The 19,343-nt window shown below is 42.3% G+C and overlaps 1 protein-coding gene across 3 annotated transcripts in view; it reads left to right on the top strand.

The window, feature by feature from the left end:
• agap3 (ArfGAP with GTPase domain, ankyrin repeat and PH domain 3) overlaps positions 1-19,043 on the top strand; it is a 125,663-nt gene extending 106,620 nt beyond the window's left edge. For 2 of the 3 annotated variants that reach the window (XM_030074030.1, XM_030074031.1), the window contains exons 14-18: positions 3,970-4,124; positions 4,585-4,675; positions 6,227-6,449; positions 15,238-15,493; positions 16,057-16,284. In XM_030074030.1, coding sequence (XP_029929890.1) covers positions 3,970-4,124; positions 4,585-4,675; positions 6,227-6,449; positions 15,238-15,493; positions 16,057-16,284 — 953 coding nt within the window. Of the gene's footprint in view, positions 1-3,969; positions 4,125-4,584; positions 4,676-6,226; positions 6,450-15,237; positions 15,494-16,056 lie in introns of all 3 variants that reach the window. The other variant, XM_030074028.1, reaches the window with a different exon arrangement.
• The last annotated feature ends 300 nt before the right edge of the window (positions 19,044-19,343 follow it).

A 19,343-nucleotide genomic window follows, 5' to 3' on the forward strand; every position in this document is an offset into this window, starting at 1 on the left:
CGAAGTTAATCATCATCAGCGAGTTACTGCAACAACCTACAACTTACGGAGGGTCTGTGTTAATCCAGAAGACTTGCAGCTGGATGGAGAGAGGAATGGAAAAATCCACCTGTGTTGTAAATAGCCTTTAACGTTTCCAGATTTGAATTTCATCAGCAAAAAAAATCGAGCAACGCTGGAGGACGTGATCACATTTCAGGTGGTTTGGACTCAACATAGAAGAACGTGGTCAAATAATGAGGCTTTGGTTTGGGTTTGGGTCGATTCTTATTTTTATGAGGAAAACTTGAACAAACTAATGAGCTGAGTTTGGATACAGTGACCCAACAGTGATTAGTAATCCCACAGTAATTATTCACGTGTGGCGGTCATCATGTTCAAGTGCATCAGTAAAGGTAACCTCACTGCGCCTGGGATGGATGGTTTCCCAGAATTCCACAAGGCATCCCAGACGCTGACCTACATTAATGAACACCAAAGCTTTCCTGATTCAAGAAGACAAAATATCAAAATGTCAGTAGCAGCTGATATTAAGAAGGCATATGGTGGAGTGTAAGTTTCACTTAAATATTCTAAACTACTCAAAATGCCAATAAAAATCTCAAACCTCATCAAAACTGTGCTAAGCATCGCAGTTTGGTCCATATACTAACTCCCATCTGTAAATATTGCAAAAAGCTACAATGCACACCTGCATGCCTGAACACATTTATTTATGTCTGTCCTCTCATTTCTATAGGTGATTATTATTTTCATTATTGTCATTTTTATAACTGTTTCAAACAAATGGAGCCATTTAACGGGAAACTTCTCTGTCCCCTTTCCAACTTATTATGGGATAGAGAGATTCCTAGAGTACAGTGTAAACAAGGTTGGTGATAGTTACAAGCAGATTCTTGAACAATTACCTCTTATTTATATACACTGATTTATGTATTCATTTATTTTTGTGAAAGGTCTTTGATGTACCACTAAAAATGTAATCCACTTTCCAAATTAATGCGAGAATAGCAATGTGTTTAGGATTAAGTTGAATTGATGTTGTCTGGAAATTTTGCTGGGTAGCAAGCAGTGGTTTTACAGCAGACTGTGAAAAAAATGGTTACTGCATGACGTCGTGAACTTGGAGCTGTTCCACTGGCAGCTCGTCTTTTGGCCAGCTCGCCGCCTGTCAGTGTCAAAGTTGCACAAACAAACACTTCCTTTAATTTTTTTTTTTTTTTTTTTAATATTGCTGGTCTCTTCTTCACAACAAGAAGCAGAATCGTGGCAGTATAATTTGGCCCAAAAAGAAGATATCTTTCTCCTGTTTTGGAGAAAGATGCAATCAGATGAAGTAGAGGCTGGACCCAGGTTTGTTACCGCCTTCATCACTAACAGCCACTCTGCTGTTGCATGCTCATACAAAGATGGAGGCATGATTGAGTGTGTAAATCCCTTTTGGTGGACTGTTTGATACATTTTGACTTATTCACCAGTCATTAGCATTGCAACAGTAGAGTTTGTAGTTTGTAGTCATTCCAAAGTAATGCCATTACATGTGCATATTATGCCACACACTCAAAACTCAGTCACTTCCCTCACTTGATTTCTTAATTGTTAAATGTCCACTACAGTAAGCTGTGTAATCCTTGTGTCATCATTTATAGACACACTATCTTCATGTAAATGTCATTGTAGTTCATACACTGCAACTTTTGAAAAGTTGTGGAGTAAAATACATTTATATTCATCAAGTATCATAGTATGCAGTGCTATTATTTGGTTGCATTTTCTTCCTGTGTGAACAGAAGAGCAAACAATACAATCAAAGGTCAAGTGCTTCCATAAATGTGTCAATGCTGTGTTGTGCGTGTGTGTGTGTAAAGGAGAATGTGGATTTTATTTTGTAGTACTGCTTGTGTTTATCTACAAAAATTAGTAAATAAAAACAGTTGTGTTTAAGGGTTTCCTTAAGCCCTTAGACCTGGTTCCACTTTACATGGTTGATTATCTTGTACATGAGACCTGATTTAGAACTTGACTGAGGTATTTCCACTAAACCATATAAAACTGAAAATGATTTTTTTTTCTTCATTTTCACCTGTCCACACTAAAGTGTTGATGTCACCGTGTGAAAACACCGCCGTGGCGCCGCAGTGTGAATGAGGAAAATGGAGCTTTGTGAAAATGCTTATGTTATCATTGTCAAATGATCAAGGCCATAGTCTAGTATTGAACACGCACAGGCAATGTGCATAGGCCTCTGTATGCACAACCGGCTTGAAAACACTAGTGTGGATGGAGCTCAGCAATTTTAAGTTTACTTGGCACAGTGCAGACATATCCTTAATCTCTGTGACTCATGATCTTGACCGTTGGCAATGTACCTTGCATTCCTGGGTCCATTTTGAAGATGTCATGTATTTATTCCCATGGTCAACTGGCCAAATGTGATGTCACATTGAAATATTTGCGCAAATGCAATGGGCTTTCAGATTTTTCAACCATCTATAGCAACAACAGTGAATGTCGGGTTTTGGTGTCAGCCCCTCTTAATCAAAGAGCAAGAGCTTCTTTTCTCGAGTCACCATTTTGAACTGAGATACAGCAATCCTCTAGAGAGAAATTCACCGTAGCAGGAACAGAGATAGCAATTTCTCCACCAACAGTAGCGTCAGTGGTCCATTATGTCATGCAGCCACAAGACACATGTTTTGCACACAGCTCTTGATTTTTCTCAACTGGTGACAACAAGAGCTAGTGCCACCTCTGTTGCTTTTTCCAGCTACATAAAAACTGAGAGGGACCACAGTGATGAATGCATCTGTGATTACTGGAACAGGAAAAGCAGTTTACAACCAATGGTTTCAACACTGGCACAAAAACAAACCAAAAAACATGTGTATAAATAAACATTCAAATTCCAAATATTCTCAGATATTGAAGAAAGTTGTAAATTGTTCCTCCTCTTCTAGTAATCACAAATAAGTTGTTTGATATGCATTATTTGCTTCACATGTTACTGAAGGTGGAAAAACATTCACTAAATATCCATTATCAAGGTTTTACCTTGACTCCAGTCACATACAGTATGATCGACAGCTGATGGAAAAAGTTCACACCCGTTCTCTGGGCATTGTTGAAAGTCAGTCTGGAAATGTGGGAAATTACTGACTGCAGTCGACGTGGACCAGGCAGGTTGAGGGGGAGTGGATACACAAGAAAAGTAAGCTACAGTAGTTCATCACATGCTGCTGTCTGTATGCACTCGAAACCCTGCGATGTGCCTAGCGCTCTCATCAGATTCACGATGCACATCTACAAATCTGCATACTTAAACGCCAGAGACATCAAGGAGAATGTGAATTATTGAGTCACAAAAACTTGAGGGAAATGAAGTAGGTTGTTTGGCGCTGTTGACCGGTCTCAACATAATTAGAGTGGTTTGGAAAGCAGTTTGACTCCACAAATATGCAATCAAGATGTGTCCTGCCATGTACGCAGTTGAATTTTTGAGAAATTGTCAAAAGATGTGCGCTGAGTTTACAAGACACCCACTACATCTAGCATTTGTGCATGGGTGGGCCTCAACCACAGAGCTGTGCTTCGACTTGCAGAGTCAGATTGCATTACCGACATCGCTCTGGTGTTAGTCCAGGTAACACGCAATGTTTCCATCCTGGCGACAGGTGCAGATTTTCCACCATACGGACGGGGAGGACATAGAAGCCAAGGTTTTGAACAAACCTGCATGGAAGCAAAGGCACATTTGAAAATCCTCAGTGTACACAGTAAATAGTCCAATTCTGATTAAGCACAGCTTCAAACGTGTGTCTGTCAGTCTGTGCGAGTGGATTGGACCCGTATAGGAAATGAGAAAATGAGTGCTTCAGATTTAGTCCTGAAAAACCTGAGTGTCCTCTGCTTTATGCTCATACGTTGCTCTTATATTACATTTCTAACATGTAAGTTATTTGTGTTTTCCAGAGCAAGAGGATTCCTTCGAGTTCATCATTGTGTCACTGACGGGACAGACGTGGAACTTCGAGGCGTCTACATACGAGGAGAGGGAACTGTGGGTCCAAGCAATCGAGAGCCAAATCTTCGCTAGCCTGCAGTCCTGCGAGAGCATGAAGAACAAGGTGAGGTCATGAGACAAAGATCACGTAGAGCCATGTTAAAAAAATGGACAGGATCAGTGATGTTACCGTCGTACCACAGCGTCTGCAACGTGAAACAATGCCGCTGCTTCACTGACACTCTCTTTCCTTCTTTTCCAAGCCTTTATCGCACCCCAACTCTCCCCTGCCCCTCCTCACCCTCTTCAAGCTGTCACATGTGGGAGGTTGTCAGACAGGTGCAGTGCAGTGTGGGGGATCTCTTATTAGAACTGACAGACATCAGAGATAGAACACGGCTTGTGTCAGCATACTGGGGAGATAAGGCCTCATTTTCATATTCATATTTTCTCTGCCTCGGTCTTGCTCTAAGCCTTTGAAAACCTTCTTCCTTTCCTCTCTTTCCCTGATTGTCTTTGAAACCAGCTCTTACTCTTGCAGTGATCTCTGCCTGTTGAATCAGTGTTCCTCTTTTTGTTTGCAGTCCCGGTTAGGCAGCCAAAGTGATGCAGTGGCCATTCAGTCCATAAGGAACGTGCGGGGGAACAGCTTCTGTGTCGACTGTGATGCACCAAGTGAGTATAACACCTCACCACAATGGAAAAGTCAAGGGTGGAAACTGATTTGGAACAAAAGTGCAACCCATTTTTTTCTTTTCCTATTTATTTTTGTTTTGTTTTTGCAAGCATGGTTAGATTTATACAGCCATACTCTAATTTTGCTTCCACTGTTCACTTCACCAAGCACAGTCTTGGCTGTTCAAACTGGAAAAGGGGCGATAGCAACGGCCATTTACAAATATAAGTAGCAGGTGATTGGATCAGCCATCTGTCTATCGTTATCCAGCTCGTCCAATCAGACAAACAAGCCATATGGCGTACTGTGAGAAACCAAACAAACAGCAGCAACTGGCAAAAGTGGGCAAGCGTATCAGTCAGCTTGTCGCTAGCTCATTATCATGTTGGTGCATGATTCTTGCTGTTTTTATAAGGAAAATACACATTTCTGTTTTGGAATTTGGTGCACCTTCCCTTCTTGCTGTCATCTCCTTAACCATGCCCGTTCCTTTAGTTCCTCAAAGGACACTCATTGATGGCTTTGAATGACACTCTGGTTGGTGTACGGCCAGATGGTTTCATAAGTTACACGAAAGTGATTTTGCGGGATTTGCTGGCAGTGCGTGGCCTCATGGCCTCAGAAAACCTTTTCAAAACTCATTGGACAAACTGAAAAGTGCATAGTGGTCAAGCTAATCGCGAGGCTCTTTTTCTCAGTTTCTGAGACGCTGACATTTTTGAGATACAGGGTTTTTACCCGACAACATCGACACTTGGCCAGTGCAGATGCAGTGTGTTTCTTTCTCACTGACAATGATTAAAATAAATTATGCTTTAAATTAGTTTTCCACTTTGCTTATGATCAGTAAATTTCATTACTAGGACCATTCAGATGAAGTATAACCAAAGCCTATAGCGAGAGAAAGCTGAACCACAGCCATTAACTGCTGACACAAAAAAAGGGTGCAGTGCAGTCTTTTGGACATCAGGGGCAGTGCTGAGCACCCGCTGAACAGAGTAAAATATATGGCAGTCAATGGGGCTCAGTGTTGATGATCACTACATTTGCTGTCAGATATTTACATGGAATATTACTGTCATTGTAACACAGCCTAATATCACAAGCTGACATGAAATCAATGGTTGTAAATTTATGGCAATTGCAGAATGATTTCCACTCAGCTTTGAGACTGTCTGGTGGTCTCCAGATTTCATTCATCTAAGCAAGTAGAAATGTGTATCTTTTTAACCTCCATCTGTGTGATTGTTACCAACACACAGTGAATTTTTTTTTTTTTTTTTAATCATTTAGTGAGATGTTTTTATGGAAAAGACCCATAGGCTACTGTTTATTTTACTGTGTTTAGCCCAGTTTTAGGGCTCTACATGGCCCTATAACTGGGTTTGAGAAGGTATAACCTTCACAAGACCACTTTTTCCAAAAGAGGCTCCCCTATGTCAAACAATTTTGAGCACAGCCATACCACTTTCATTGGAAGAGTGTGTTTTTTATTGTGTAACAGAATAAGGAGGTCATCATCATGCAATCTTCTGTCCTCTGTCTTCCAGACCCAGACTGGGCCAGTTTGAACCTCGGGGCCTTGATCTGTATTGAGTGCTCAGGGATCCACAGGAACCTGGGCACCCACCTGTCTCGGGTCCGCTCGCTCGACCTGGATGACTGGCCGGTGGAGCTCAGCATGGTGATGACCGCCATTGGTAATACGATGGCCAACAGCGTGTGGGAGGGGGCCTTGGAGGGGTATACAAAGCCGGGGACTGACAGCACCAGGTTAGTACCTCAGCCCTTTAAAAGAAAAAGGCGCTGGTTAATGAAGCATACCAAGATTAAAGAATGAGAAGCCAGCACATTCTTCTCTCCATTAGCTGCCCTTTATTGGCCACCCACATTTCAGCACAGGCATTTCGCACCAAGAATGCTCCATGCTGAAGCACCAGAAGTACATAACTGCCCTGCTATTGAGACAGGAGTACAGTTTTTTATTCTTTAATATCAGCCCATCCTGTACTCGGTGACCACAATGCCTGTGTCGATACTCTTTTTAGTCATCAACATGCTGCAGGCTATGTTTCATGTTGGTTTTATCCATCTGTCTAATATTTGCATCACTGTATCTGCTGTCCTGTATATCTCTCCCTCCTCAACCCCGACTTTAAAACCATAACTCATGGAAAGGGTGTCGCGTGTGACATCATTTTGCACCTACCTGATAAATGCCCTGACTAGCTCCAAATAAATCAAGTTAGTCACTTGACATGATAGCGCTAATCGAGAAAACAGCAAATAGTCCAAGCCACTTCTGAAACAGAGTCCACTGTCCCTGCAAGATCTGAATATACACAATTTTTTTTTTTAGATTTATAACTTTGATTTGTGACAGTATGCATAAAAGTTGAATGCGAAGAAGATGTTTAGTTTCTTACTTTTTTGTAAGGTTAGAGCGAAAACAAAGCTTTCCACCTGTTAAATATGTATCTTATAAATTAAACTCTGCTCCTTACCTCGTCCCTGCCCTAACTTCCCCCTCCCCAGTGCGATGCCTCTCCTTTGAGGTACCCAGATCTGGTAGGAGGATTGTTTATCTCTTGGTGACAGGTGAGGCCTAGCATCCCAGACTGACTAATGACCTGCTGTGTGGCTGTGCAGGTAATTAAGCACACCATTATGGCTAAAGCTTACCCCAAGGGCCAGGCCCCCAGGCCCCAAGCTGCCCTGTCACATATCCATCACACAGGGCCGGGTCATCACTCTGTCTGTCACAGCAAAGACAAGACAAGACTGTAGGGTTTCTCCACTGGCATTCGACTGTTTAAACATCACAGCACTTTGTAATGTTGTGAGGTAAAGTACCATACCAATGAAGTTGTTTTCCTGTTAGTATTATAAGCTATGACTGAATCTCTATGTTTTACCCTTGCTCATATTGTGTGTTACATTGTAATGTACAATTAAATGAATGAGTCATTAATAGATTAATGAATTTTGATTTTAAAAATGTATTGTTTATTGTTTAACACTATTTTTATTAGAAGAAATGCATAATATGATATTTAAGAAATATAAGATAAAAAAAAGTTTTTATTTTCTTTTCAAAATGCAGTATTCTGCCAGGAATGCAATGAATCAATTCTGCAAAATTTCAGCTTTGAAAAGGTATTTTGCCATAATGTGTTTTTGAAGCCTGGTATTGATATTTTGGTTCGCAAGCTCCTGATAGCTGATATTTTGTGATTGTCTTTACATTTTCTATTTCCATGCTAAAAAATGTAAGTATTCATCTGGCCAAAACCAGAAGTTTTTGGCCAGATGGAAACATTTCTAAAACAGTGTTACGACCATAATTTAACACCAAAGCTCTCCAATGAAAACCTCATGAATGAAATTAATTAAGTAATTTAGGGCTTGTAGCTCTTTAAGGCATGGCCCATTGTCAGTTTACTCACCATAACTGATGATGGACAAAAAGCATCATTAAACAATTAGTAAATAAAATGTGAGAAGAAAATACAATTTGATTTCAGGTTTTACAGATTGTTTTTACGTAGCACTGGTCAGGAAAGAATCTCCATCATATCAGCAGCAGACCACGTGGCTGATGAATATCTGATATTTAACTAAAGACCAACCTAACCCCAGTAATGGGCCCAGTAATGACTCCTATATCCTAATCTGTCTGTGGACGTTCCCTCTCACTTCCTGTAACCAGAAACAAGAGGGGCAGGTTTGTCACACCAGTGTTTGACTCCAGACAACCATTTAGTCCAAAATATGGAAAAGATAACCGTGACTGTATCCATCATGATTTTCTGTGGAATACAGTACATCGTATGGATGTGAGCTGGTAGAATTTCCATTAAATGACGCTTGATTCAGTACAAAAGCTCCAGCAGTGTACAAGTCCGCAAAGTCAGTTTCCTGTTTGTTGTTAATGGAGCTGCAGAATGCACATCAGTACACCAAAATCACTGTTTGCTGGTTCACAGCTTCAGCAAAGAGCTGTTTATGTGCATGTGTAAGGACCACTAATTTTTCACTTCCTAGTCACCTTTAAAGATCCTTTGGAAAATGATAGATATTTTTTATCTACCATGAGTCTAAGAAAACCTTTTCCTCTTCAATTCATTCTCCCCACTCGGGCCAGTTCTGAATTGAATGATGGCCTACAGTTATTTATTGAATGGTATCTAGGCTAAAGTGCTCCACCATAGACTTGATAAAAGATTATTGATGTTGATTCCTCTCCTACCACTGTCAGTCCCATGTCGCCTTGGGCGGGGAGGTTCTTCATTGTCTGGAAAATCAGATCTTTTCCCACAGCAGAATCTCCATTAGTTTTCACTGTCAAACACCAGATCTTATTAACAGCATAACTAATCTTCAGGCAAACACAGCTGTTGAAAATATCATAAATGACCAAATTTTATTGAAATGCTGATAATATTTATACGGATTAATCTTTATACCATTGTGGTGTAGTGATTTATCAGAAAGTAAAGTGTTGCTATTGAGCAATCTTGCGTTATTATGAGTTGCATAGTAGCTGCTTTGGAACTTAATGGTATGCATTTATTTTCTTTTTTCCCTCTAACCCATAAGCCCTCACCCTACAACTCTGTATGCACCCCTTAACTTGAGGGGAGCATATATGAGGATTTTAATTGTGTCACTTTGGTGACATGTAGCAGCTTTGTGATGGCAGCCAGGCAGCCAGTATATGGCTTCCGACTCCCACTAAACATTAGTGACACCTAATCTAAACGATTCAGTAACTACCTGAATATCAACTCAGCATCTGATTGAATGTCTACTGCAAGACTAGTTTTACACCTTGTCTTTTTGAGATTTAACTTAAAAGGCATTCATCCACAAGATTGGTTTAGCTTATGATATTCTGAATGGAGGGAATACAATATATAGATTTGTCGTACGCAGATCCGCACAGCAACACTGAAATTACTGGTGTACATCAGACTGATTACAGGCTTTGTAATGGGATATGTATATACATACATTCATGCATATGTATGTCACCTAATCACCATTTTTATTGCATAAGACTACAATGAAGGGAGAAGTTAGATTTGGTCAGGCTACAATTAAATCAGTGATAATAAATCTGTGGAGCCTTGCATTCTGGCTGATCTCTGCAGTCAGCATATTGGAGGGGAGTTGTTCATTTAATTAGCACCTGGCAGTCGTCGTGTTTTGCACGTCACCTCTAATTGCTTGGCATGCTTGTGATAGAAAACACCACCGACTATTTTGACGAATACAGTGGGGGAGGTCCAACAGCTACTTTTAACCTCATCCTCAACTTGCACACACACACACACACACAAACACACACACACACTACTTCTCATTTGGGGTAGATGTCCTGGAGCGTGGACGGATGTGGACGGCTATCCCTCACTGACGCGGGCCTCTCACTGTCACCCTCTGTAGGCTCCGTGCTGCCCTCGGCCACAGGCAGGTAATAGCTCTGATGAGAGCCCTCCACTTTGTTTCAGAAATAATTTGCCACTCCTGCCGCCTGCAGGGGCTGCGCGGTAATAAAAATGAATCACACCGCTAACCTCTCCAAACCTGGACCCGCTGCTAGTTTTAACTCCCTCCACTCCGGTAGCAGGGTCTTGGCTCACCCTCCCGAGCTGTGACTTGCATTCATAAGATCGGTGCTGGTGGCCATTTAGACTCTGTTAAACCTGTTCAGGGATCTATCAGTAATGGCCTTGCCAGTCTCCGTCCTCCAGATCAGTCCCCAAAACACTGAGCGAGGCTCCCGGGCTACTCACAGGTTAGGGGTGCTGGAACGCCAACTCTCAGAAGAGCCTTTAGAATAGCTGGCCTTGCCAGGAGCCCTGGTGGAGGTAGAGTAATTAATTAAGACAAATGAATGACTGGGTCTTCCCATGTAGTGCTTGCTCCCTCCCTCTCTCTCTCTCTCTCTCTCTCTCTCTCTCTCTCTCTAAATGAAACCCACAGGTCAGTAATTAGCCCTGTGTGGGAGAAGTGGTACCACAGTCACTAATTACCCACATGCCACAGGGTTTCAGAGCCAGGTAGATGTAGATGCAGGGCCGATTCATTACAGCTTAGTCAGTTCATTCAGCATACATTTTAGCTTCAACATTGTTATCATTACCAAATTTCCATTTATTATGGGAAGAAATCTTTGTGTTTGCAAAATGTAATTGATGGCCTGAAAGAAAGTGGATTGTACCTCCTTTACAAAAAAAAAAAAAAAAAAACGTTCTCGTGTGTGTACGTGAGGTGGGCTGCACGCATAAGCAGCACATGTGTTATCGTCCCCTCAGCTTTGTCGGTGAGGGAAAGGGTTCAGCAGGGGTTAACAGCGTGAGCATTTAAGGGTGTTAGTCTTGCTGGCACAAAAACACAGCCACTCCATCATGAGGAGTCTGACAACCTCATTAATGTCACAATATATTCAACTCATCCTTCTGCCTAGGGCGCCCAGATGCTCTCTCACTGGCCTCTCTATAGAGCCATGGCTCAACAAAACAACCTTTTGATTCTGGTCCGGCTCTGTGTTCAGACTGCACTCTGGAAGCTGCGGCACGGAAAGCATCCACTCCAGATATCAAAATGTTTTTTCTGGAGTGAAATTTTTTTTTTTTTTGCAGTTGTTATTCTTGGAGCAGAGGATAACATTTCTAAACTGTACCCAGCCGACCATAGGGGGCCTTATTTAGCGGTTCTGCTTTGCCGTTTACTGTGTTGCTCCTTCATTTCTCGCCCTTAGCAACCTTTGATGCTCTGGGGCCCAGCTCTCTTTCCCTGTTGTGTGTGCTTTTTTTTTTTTTTCATCTCTGTCGTTTTCCTCTCAGCCCCCTTTCTGTCTCTTCCCCTCTCTCTCTCTTTCTCTCCCTCTCTCTCTCTCTCCCTCTACCCTCAGTATGTGGAAATGAAGCTGCTGGCTGCATGGGAATCAGTCCCATACAAGTTGCCCACCCCCACTGTGAGGTCTGTTCAGGCTGGTCAACCCCGAGATTCCACCCCCCCTCCTCCATTTCTTCCCCTCAGTGCGTCTATTTGATGTGTCCGCAGTGCATTTTGAGGCGCAGGGAAGAGGAGGCACTGGAGAACCTTTGATTGTTTAGGAGGACCAAGTTGGTGTTTGAAAGATGGGCTTGTGGTGGGATGGACTCTTCCTCCGCCACCACCACCTCCTCCTCCTCCTCCTCCTCTTCCTATGGACCAATGCACCTTTATTGCAGGCAGTCAGATTGGTCATTCTGTGGCTACTCCGGCTCTGGCTCCACCCCCTCCGTCTCAGTTTCTCTTCCCCCCCTATAAATTCCCATTTGCCTTTGTCTTTCAGGCTTGACTAATTATCCTTGTTTGTCCCTCTTTATTTGAATGCAGTCATGTGTTCTTGACTCTGTGGGCTGGGTTTAGGAGAATCATTCCGCCATTTGCCACTTAATTAAGTCAGGGTCAGAATCCATTGCTTAGCTCAGGGCTGAAGGGACAGAACTCTAATAGAATTATAAAAGGGGCCTTTTTTCGAAGGCTTTCTACTGTTGATGCTGCCATTATCTAGGTGGGCTGTGCATAGACAAACGAAAGGGGACACCAGCTCGACACAAGAAACCCATTTCCAGTTTGACTCAGGATGCTTTCAGTGTTTTGATGCTTGGATTACTATGAAATTCATTTAAACAGGCTTCGGAGACAATACGTCCGTAATGCTTTGAGATAGCGCCAAAGGATTGAGGAAGTTTGTGGTGAAGCAAACACCAGTTGTTTTTACTTCAAGGAGACACAGGCATTTTTATTGGGAACTTTAAGCTCCCCTCTGTCCCCTAAGCAACAGAGAAATTTAGAACAAGTATTTGCACAGGGGTGGGGAAATTGGTGTCTGTGCCTATGGGTAGGCATGTGTGCATATGTGTGTGTGTGTGTGTGTGGAGAGTAACCATCAGTTTGATTTCCTAAATATCCCCCCATGCTGAGAAAATTCACTGCCCCCCCTCCTCCTGGCGCTTTGACATGCTAAATCTGCTGATTTTATTTTTCTTCCTCCTGTGGTGAGGAAGTGTCCTTTTCAAGGGTCTCAGTTTTCCCCCTGACTGTCTAAACCCTACCTCTGTTTGGATTGTTTTTCTGTTTCAAACAAAAGACAGAGGCGGGATTACCATTTCAGTTCCTTTCACACTCTATCTTTCAAGTGGCAGCAGCTGAGGAATTTGCAAAACCACTGCCTGGCTGCTTTTTTCTTTTTTAAACTGAACTGGCTGAAAGAAAAAAAAAAAAGAAAAAAAAAAAAAAAAACGGTGGTTGAATTTGGAGCTGAGCATCAGCAGTGAGGTCTTTTCCTGAGGTCTTCGGGGCTGATTTTGTAGCGGAGGCCAACAAAGTGTCCTCAGGGCTCCTTTCTGAGACGTTGACATCTTCTTAATGGTTCTCTTCAGCCTTTTTGTTTCACATCTTGGTGCTAACTTTCTGCCTCATTTAGCTCATATCAATTCACTGGGCTCTACAGATTCGGCATCCCATTCATGCTCTAGCTTTCTGAAGCAAACTTTGGACAACAGCCCTTAGTGGTTTTTTTAAACCATGTTTAGATCTATGCTAAACCATGCAAGGTTGTAGATTTTGCCTTGAGGATTACCCAGTGGGACATATTGAGTTTTCAAACATACTTTATCGTCTTAAATAGAAAAAAAAAAAGACACTTGCTTTCAAAAGACTTTATTCCTCCACCGGAAACAAGAGGGGAGGGCAGGAATGTCCCTTCCTGTTCGGAGCAATCCGCTGGTTCTAAGGCCAATTGATTTGCTAACAGGCTTGTCCTCACATAATGACTGAGTAGGGATTGATGAAGGGCTTACACCATAAAACTCCAAGCCACTGCAATTGCCTGCCATTAAGGGCACATTGTTGTTCACACAGTGCCCTCATCCTTAAAAAGAAGATTTGCTGCGGTTTTGGGGGGAAAAAAGCACACTCTCTTCTACATTTTCTTGCATCATCATAACTTACAGTAATGCACCCATGGGCGAGAAGGTGCAATAGATTAAGCACTATTTTAAGTTGTGAAGCTGAGTTGTTTTTATGAGCTTCCAGCGGTGTTTTGCAGTTAATCAATCTGTGCTCGGGCACTCACAAAGGCTTGCCCCCTCTCCCATCAGACACTTAACCCCTGTAGTTAGGGCCGGTGCCAGGCTCTTCTGTACAAGATGGAGTGGTCTGTGAAGTGAGTCTGGCAGCTAACATATGAGTCTGAAAATGGTCACTGTCTGTGTGAGGTTGGCATCCTTGACACTTAGCTGCTATTGCTGAGGTCGTAGGAGTGATTAATATTGACCTAGTCGTTTTTGTCAGTTCAGCTGCTGTAATCAAAACATCGGTTGGGACGCTGCTTAAATGGGATATGATATATTCTATTCTAATTTGATATTTTAATATTTTAGCATTAAATCACAAAAAAAAAATATTCCACAGGTCACCCAGAAGGTGCCATCTTTCATTTTAGTTCCATTTTGATGAGTCTTTCACTGTGATTATTGAATACTGGGACCAAAGTGAATTGCATTGTCAGTTTGTACATGCTGGCTGATGGTAGGCCACGTTCATGCCCGAGCCCACTGATAGAGAGTCCCACGAGAGCCTTGTCACTCTAGCCAGTGACGCCGCTCCGACTTATCCGCACAAACCCTTGCCTCTCACTGTCACTCACCCACAAATCCAAACAACAGCCCCTTTTTGCTCCCCTTATCACACCGGCTGACAGGGTCACAGGGTCAGTGCCACACTGGGCATGCTCAGTCATTCACATATTGATATTGATTTTTTTTTTTCTTTCTTATTTGGACAGTTTGTGTGTGGGCAGAGAAAGAAACGGGGGTCAAGATGGAGAGCAATAGATAGAATTCTGCCCGGCGATAGAGGAAGGAGCCTTCCCTCTGTCTCTATTCTCTGCGCCGGGCTGAAGTGTAGGAGCCCCAGATCCCTGCGTCCCTCTCTGGCTGCCATTCAGCCCCATCGATCTGACTCAGGACTCAGCTACCCCTAGGGAGACCGGGGCTCTGAGACACACTGCCTCTTTTGTGGGGGGATCCACCAGTTGAGACTGACAGCCGACAGCGCAGATAAAAATATGTCCCCCTCCTTCCTGTATTGTCCACAGCAGACATGTCGTTCACAATGTGTAACCTTTAGAAAGCTGGCTGGGCTCTAACCCTCTCGCTGTCGACCATAATCACTTGAAAGTGGGATATTGCCTGAAGAATCACACCTTTTGGCATTCTGTCATCTCTACAACTTTATCTCACCATACTATTTCTCACTGTGGTAGTAGAAGATAATGTTTTTTTTTGCGATTCGTTGTTAATTGCGAAATGCTACTTTACACCAATGGGTCTCTTTCTGTAGCAATTACTGTTGTATTCCTCTCTTGTGCTTACATCCCCCTTTCTGTTTGTGTTTTTGTTCTTAAATTTTGGCCTCTGAGTTTTTACTTAATTGCTGACGGTGAGTGGGTCTTGTGTCACCTTGCTGACCTGTATCGCTCCTGACTTTTCCTTTTCTCCAGGGAGGAGAAAGAGCGTTGGATCCGAGCCAAGTATGAGCAGAAGCTGTTCCTGGTGGGACTACCCCAGTCGGACGTGCCCCTGGGGCAGCAGCTGCTTCGGGCAGTGGTGGAAGATGACCTTAGGTTGGTAGTGGTGCTGCTGGCCCACGGCACCAAGGAGGAGGTTAATGAGACCTACGGGGATGGAGACGGACGTACTGCGCTGCACCTGTCCTGCGCCATGGCCAACGTAGTCATCACACAGCTGCTCATCTGGGTGAGTAGGCTCTGACTTTGAAGGGAATGGTCAGGACGATCACGGTCATTCACACTTTTTCACTGCAGAAACTGTCCCCAAAACACAGGAACTCTTTAGAGTGACAAGGAACCCATATACCTGCCACAGGTTTTGTGTTATTGGGCCCCAAAACGGTCCCTGCATCCAAGATAGTAATCTCCAAGTTCCTTGGGGCCTTTGGTTTGGAGTACTAGACATTCTTAAAAACAGGAGAGCGACGGCAAACTCGGATTATTAAAGTTGTTTTATCATGAGGTTGATAAAGCACACGACACGACACACTCGACACTCGACATTTCCTCTTTATTTGCATTACATTTGCTCTCCTTTGGGGTTTGGTGGAAATGCAAACACATCAGAGTTTTTAGGTCACTCGTTTGGGCAGTTGTTGGCATTTATTATTCAAGCAGGAGTTAGTTGATATGTAGATGGTGTTTTAGTGCAAATAGAGGTGAAAATATTGGTGCAAAATATGTTCAAAATCACATATGTATATCTTCTTTCCGCTCTCTCTGCTTTACACCCATTGTCATCTTCTGCAGTATGGTGTGGACGTGAAGAGCCGGGACGCACGTGGCCAGACACCCTTGTCGTACGCGCGGCGAGCCGGGAGCCAGGAGTGTGTTGACATCTTGGTTCAGCACGGTTGCCCCAACGACACCAGCGGCCTGAACTCCGTGCCCACCCCCAACATGAGCCGCCGCAATCCCAATCCCAACATCAACAACAACGCCCAGTGCGAGCTCAACCGCAGTATCAGCATCATGTAGGAGTCGGAGAGCGGCCGCAGACCAACACACAACCTGTGTGACCTACATACATTACCCAGTAACCACCTCCAACTCTTCCCAGTGCTCTCTTGCTCCTCTGTTTCATACTGTGTAACCCAGATTTAGTACCAATGGAGAGCTGACAGGAGGGACGGACAGAACGCTGATATTCCACTACGCTGAAAGAAGTGGGTGTTGGGGTGGTATGCCCAGTGGACACTATACAATGTTTTTTGATAGTATTATTATTATTATTATTATTATTAGTTTTTTATTTGTTTAATTCACATTATTGTTACAGAGATAAATCTTGGTCAGAAATGATCATGATCAGCTTTAAGCTTTGTGTTTTTTAAGCATCAACCAAACAAATGACTTACACTTTGGCATTCACACCTACCCTACGAAAAGCATTTCTTTAATGCTTGAACATTTCCTTTTGTGTCTTCCCCGTCTGGAACGTGAAATGGGTTTTTAACCGGTATGAAAAGAAAACTTCCAAATCTTAAGCGTAATAATATAAAACTGTGAGGATTTTACCAGTGGCAACACAGTCAAGTGGGAGGAGAAAAAAAAACAAACTCTTTCATTGTATCAATGGCTTAACAGCTTTAGTAATGATGTACGACTTGAACACAGCTATGAAACTCGTGACATACTATTCATACACTTAGGCAAAGAAGTTATAGATGACAAGTCCACGTGATTCATAGTTAATGCACAGGAAAGGTTGAGATCATCATAAAAGAGTTGATTACACGATGCCTATTGGGTGAAAGTGAGTCATTTCCTCTGCCACCCTTATCATGATCCTGCTGCAAAGCATCCATGATTATAAAGCAATTAAGGGGCTTAATGTTTTATGACCATTGAGCCACATGGCTTTGTAAAGATGCCTCTTCAATCAGAATTCATTCAAATTTAAAAGGTTGATTGAAACAGGGAAATTGTACCATTATGAACTCTTTGTTGCAGTAATTTTTGGCTCGAATAGACTGTGTTGGTTGTAGTTTGATGGCGACGCACGCGTTTTCAAACCGTAAGCGTAATGGAATATCTACTCACCTCCTGTGGCCAAATGCCTAACGTTGGCACTCACAAACGCGTTTCCTCAATTGTTGCTGTGAAATATATGGTACTGTGTGTGCGTGCGCGTATGTGTGAGCGTGCACACGTGTGCAGTATGTGTGTGCATACCCGTGTGCTTATATATTTGTCTGTGATTGTGTGCAACAGAGAGCGACTGGGCATTTCTCTTCATAAACATTGGAGAAAGGACACTGGAGAAAAGACAAACACCTGCAGTGAAAATTTGGGAGCATAACGGTGTTTTCATGTACAGACCTCTGTAAAAAGTAGTTCTCGTTCCTTGACCTTACCCTTATATGAACAGTGTGAACTTACTCTGACTTTTGGAGTCATTTAAAAAAAAAAAAAAAAAAAAAAAAACATCCCTCCCCTTTCCCTCAAACCTATGTGACTTGATCCCATCCTGCCGACCTCTCAGCCTAATAGCAGGAACTTAACCAAATACATTCTAGTATAAAACTGAGATGTGACTGACATTTAGGAATTAGAAAGAGAATGGGGGGTTACAGAGGAAAGTATAATTGGATTTACACTCTTTAACATTAATTCAACATGAATTCAAATGTATTGGTGTGTATCAGTTGAGACATGGCAAGCCAATTCAAATAGCAAGAAGGACTTGGACAAGAAATGCATTCAGGTGGAATTGGCACAAGATCTGTAGTGTTTTTTCCCTTTCTTTCTTCTACTGCCATTTAAGGTTTTGAACCAGCTTGGTTTTATAGGTTTACAATGGCAGGATATATGTTTACAGAGCAACTTATTAACTCGGTACCTTATCCACATGGTTTTATTGTTGTTTTACAGTCTTTGAGTTTTTCAAAGCCCGGCAAAAATGAATACGTGGTCAGTGGAGGAGGTTTGTGAATCCGGGAGATCGTTATATCTCGGAGAAACCCAAAACTGGCCACAGATTCGGCCAGATTACATTTGAATTGATTACAACGGTACTGTACAATGATACTTCTTTCCGGTGTGAATGGGTACAAGTCTTTACCGGACCAACACATTTCATGGAATTAAATACATTTCAGTGTCTTGAGAGGATGAGAAGGGAGTTCGATGTGTAAAATATGTTCTTTACAGTGATTACCTGAACCCACAGGGCCAGAACAACCCCTGTCTTATTTACATAGACACTGAAAAAAACTAGAAACCTGCCTAAATATAGTCTTTCAAAGGCGTGTTTTTTTTCCCCCAGACACTACATGAAGTGTACATATTAGCTTAATACTTCTATCTGAAGACATGCTCCTCCTAGGCAAACAAATTGAACTGGTTTTAGGTCAACGGTCACCTTGACCCATGAACCATATTTTGATATGTTGTTTAATTTCTTTCTCCTTAAGCATATTTGAAGGTACTTCTGTTTGGTCTCAATGTTTCTACATTAACTGACCATCTTTGGTACTTGTGTATAATGATGTACATTTGACATATTTATAATGCAGTATGTAAATATCTTTTTTTGTTTGTTTTTTTTGTTTTGTTTTGTTTTGGTTGAGTTAATTTTCCTATTGTAATTCCTTCTCTTTACGTTCAGAACGTGAAACAAAGCAAAAGCTAAAGAGTTACTTGTTGTATGCTTGGATGCTTGGCTGACTGTTGACCTATTAGTAAACACTCAAATAAAACAATGTAGCCTTCCCTGGATTTGGGAAATAAACAAATACATGTGTAGTATGTATTCTGTTATTGATTTGTTGTATATATGTATGTTGTTATTCGTCATGCTGTGATCAGTGCAGCCTGTCCAGAAGAGGAGACTCCCGTTGAAATTGAAAGTTTCATCGCGACTTCAACCCAGTATTATGTTGTCCAGCTTTGTCCCTTCCCATGTCCCTTATTGAGCAAATTTGATAAAGTCATCATTGGATAGGATGATGAGATAAACTGAGTAGAAGCGGGCCAGTCTGTGGGTAAGTAACCTCTTCACTTCCTGCTCGTGGGACCCCCCACGGTGGCTGAAA

The sequence above is a fragment of the Myripristis murdjan genome, chromosome 17, assembly GCF_902150065.1.
Source record: "Myripristis murdjan chromosome 17, fMyrMur1.1, whole genome shotgun sequence".
Taxonomy (NCBI): domain Eukaryota; kingdom Metazoa; phylum Chordata; class Actinopteri; order Holocentriformes; family Holocentridae; genus Myripristis; species Myripristis murdjan.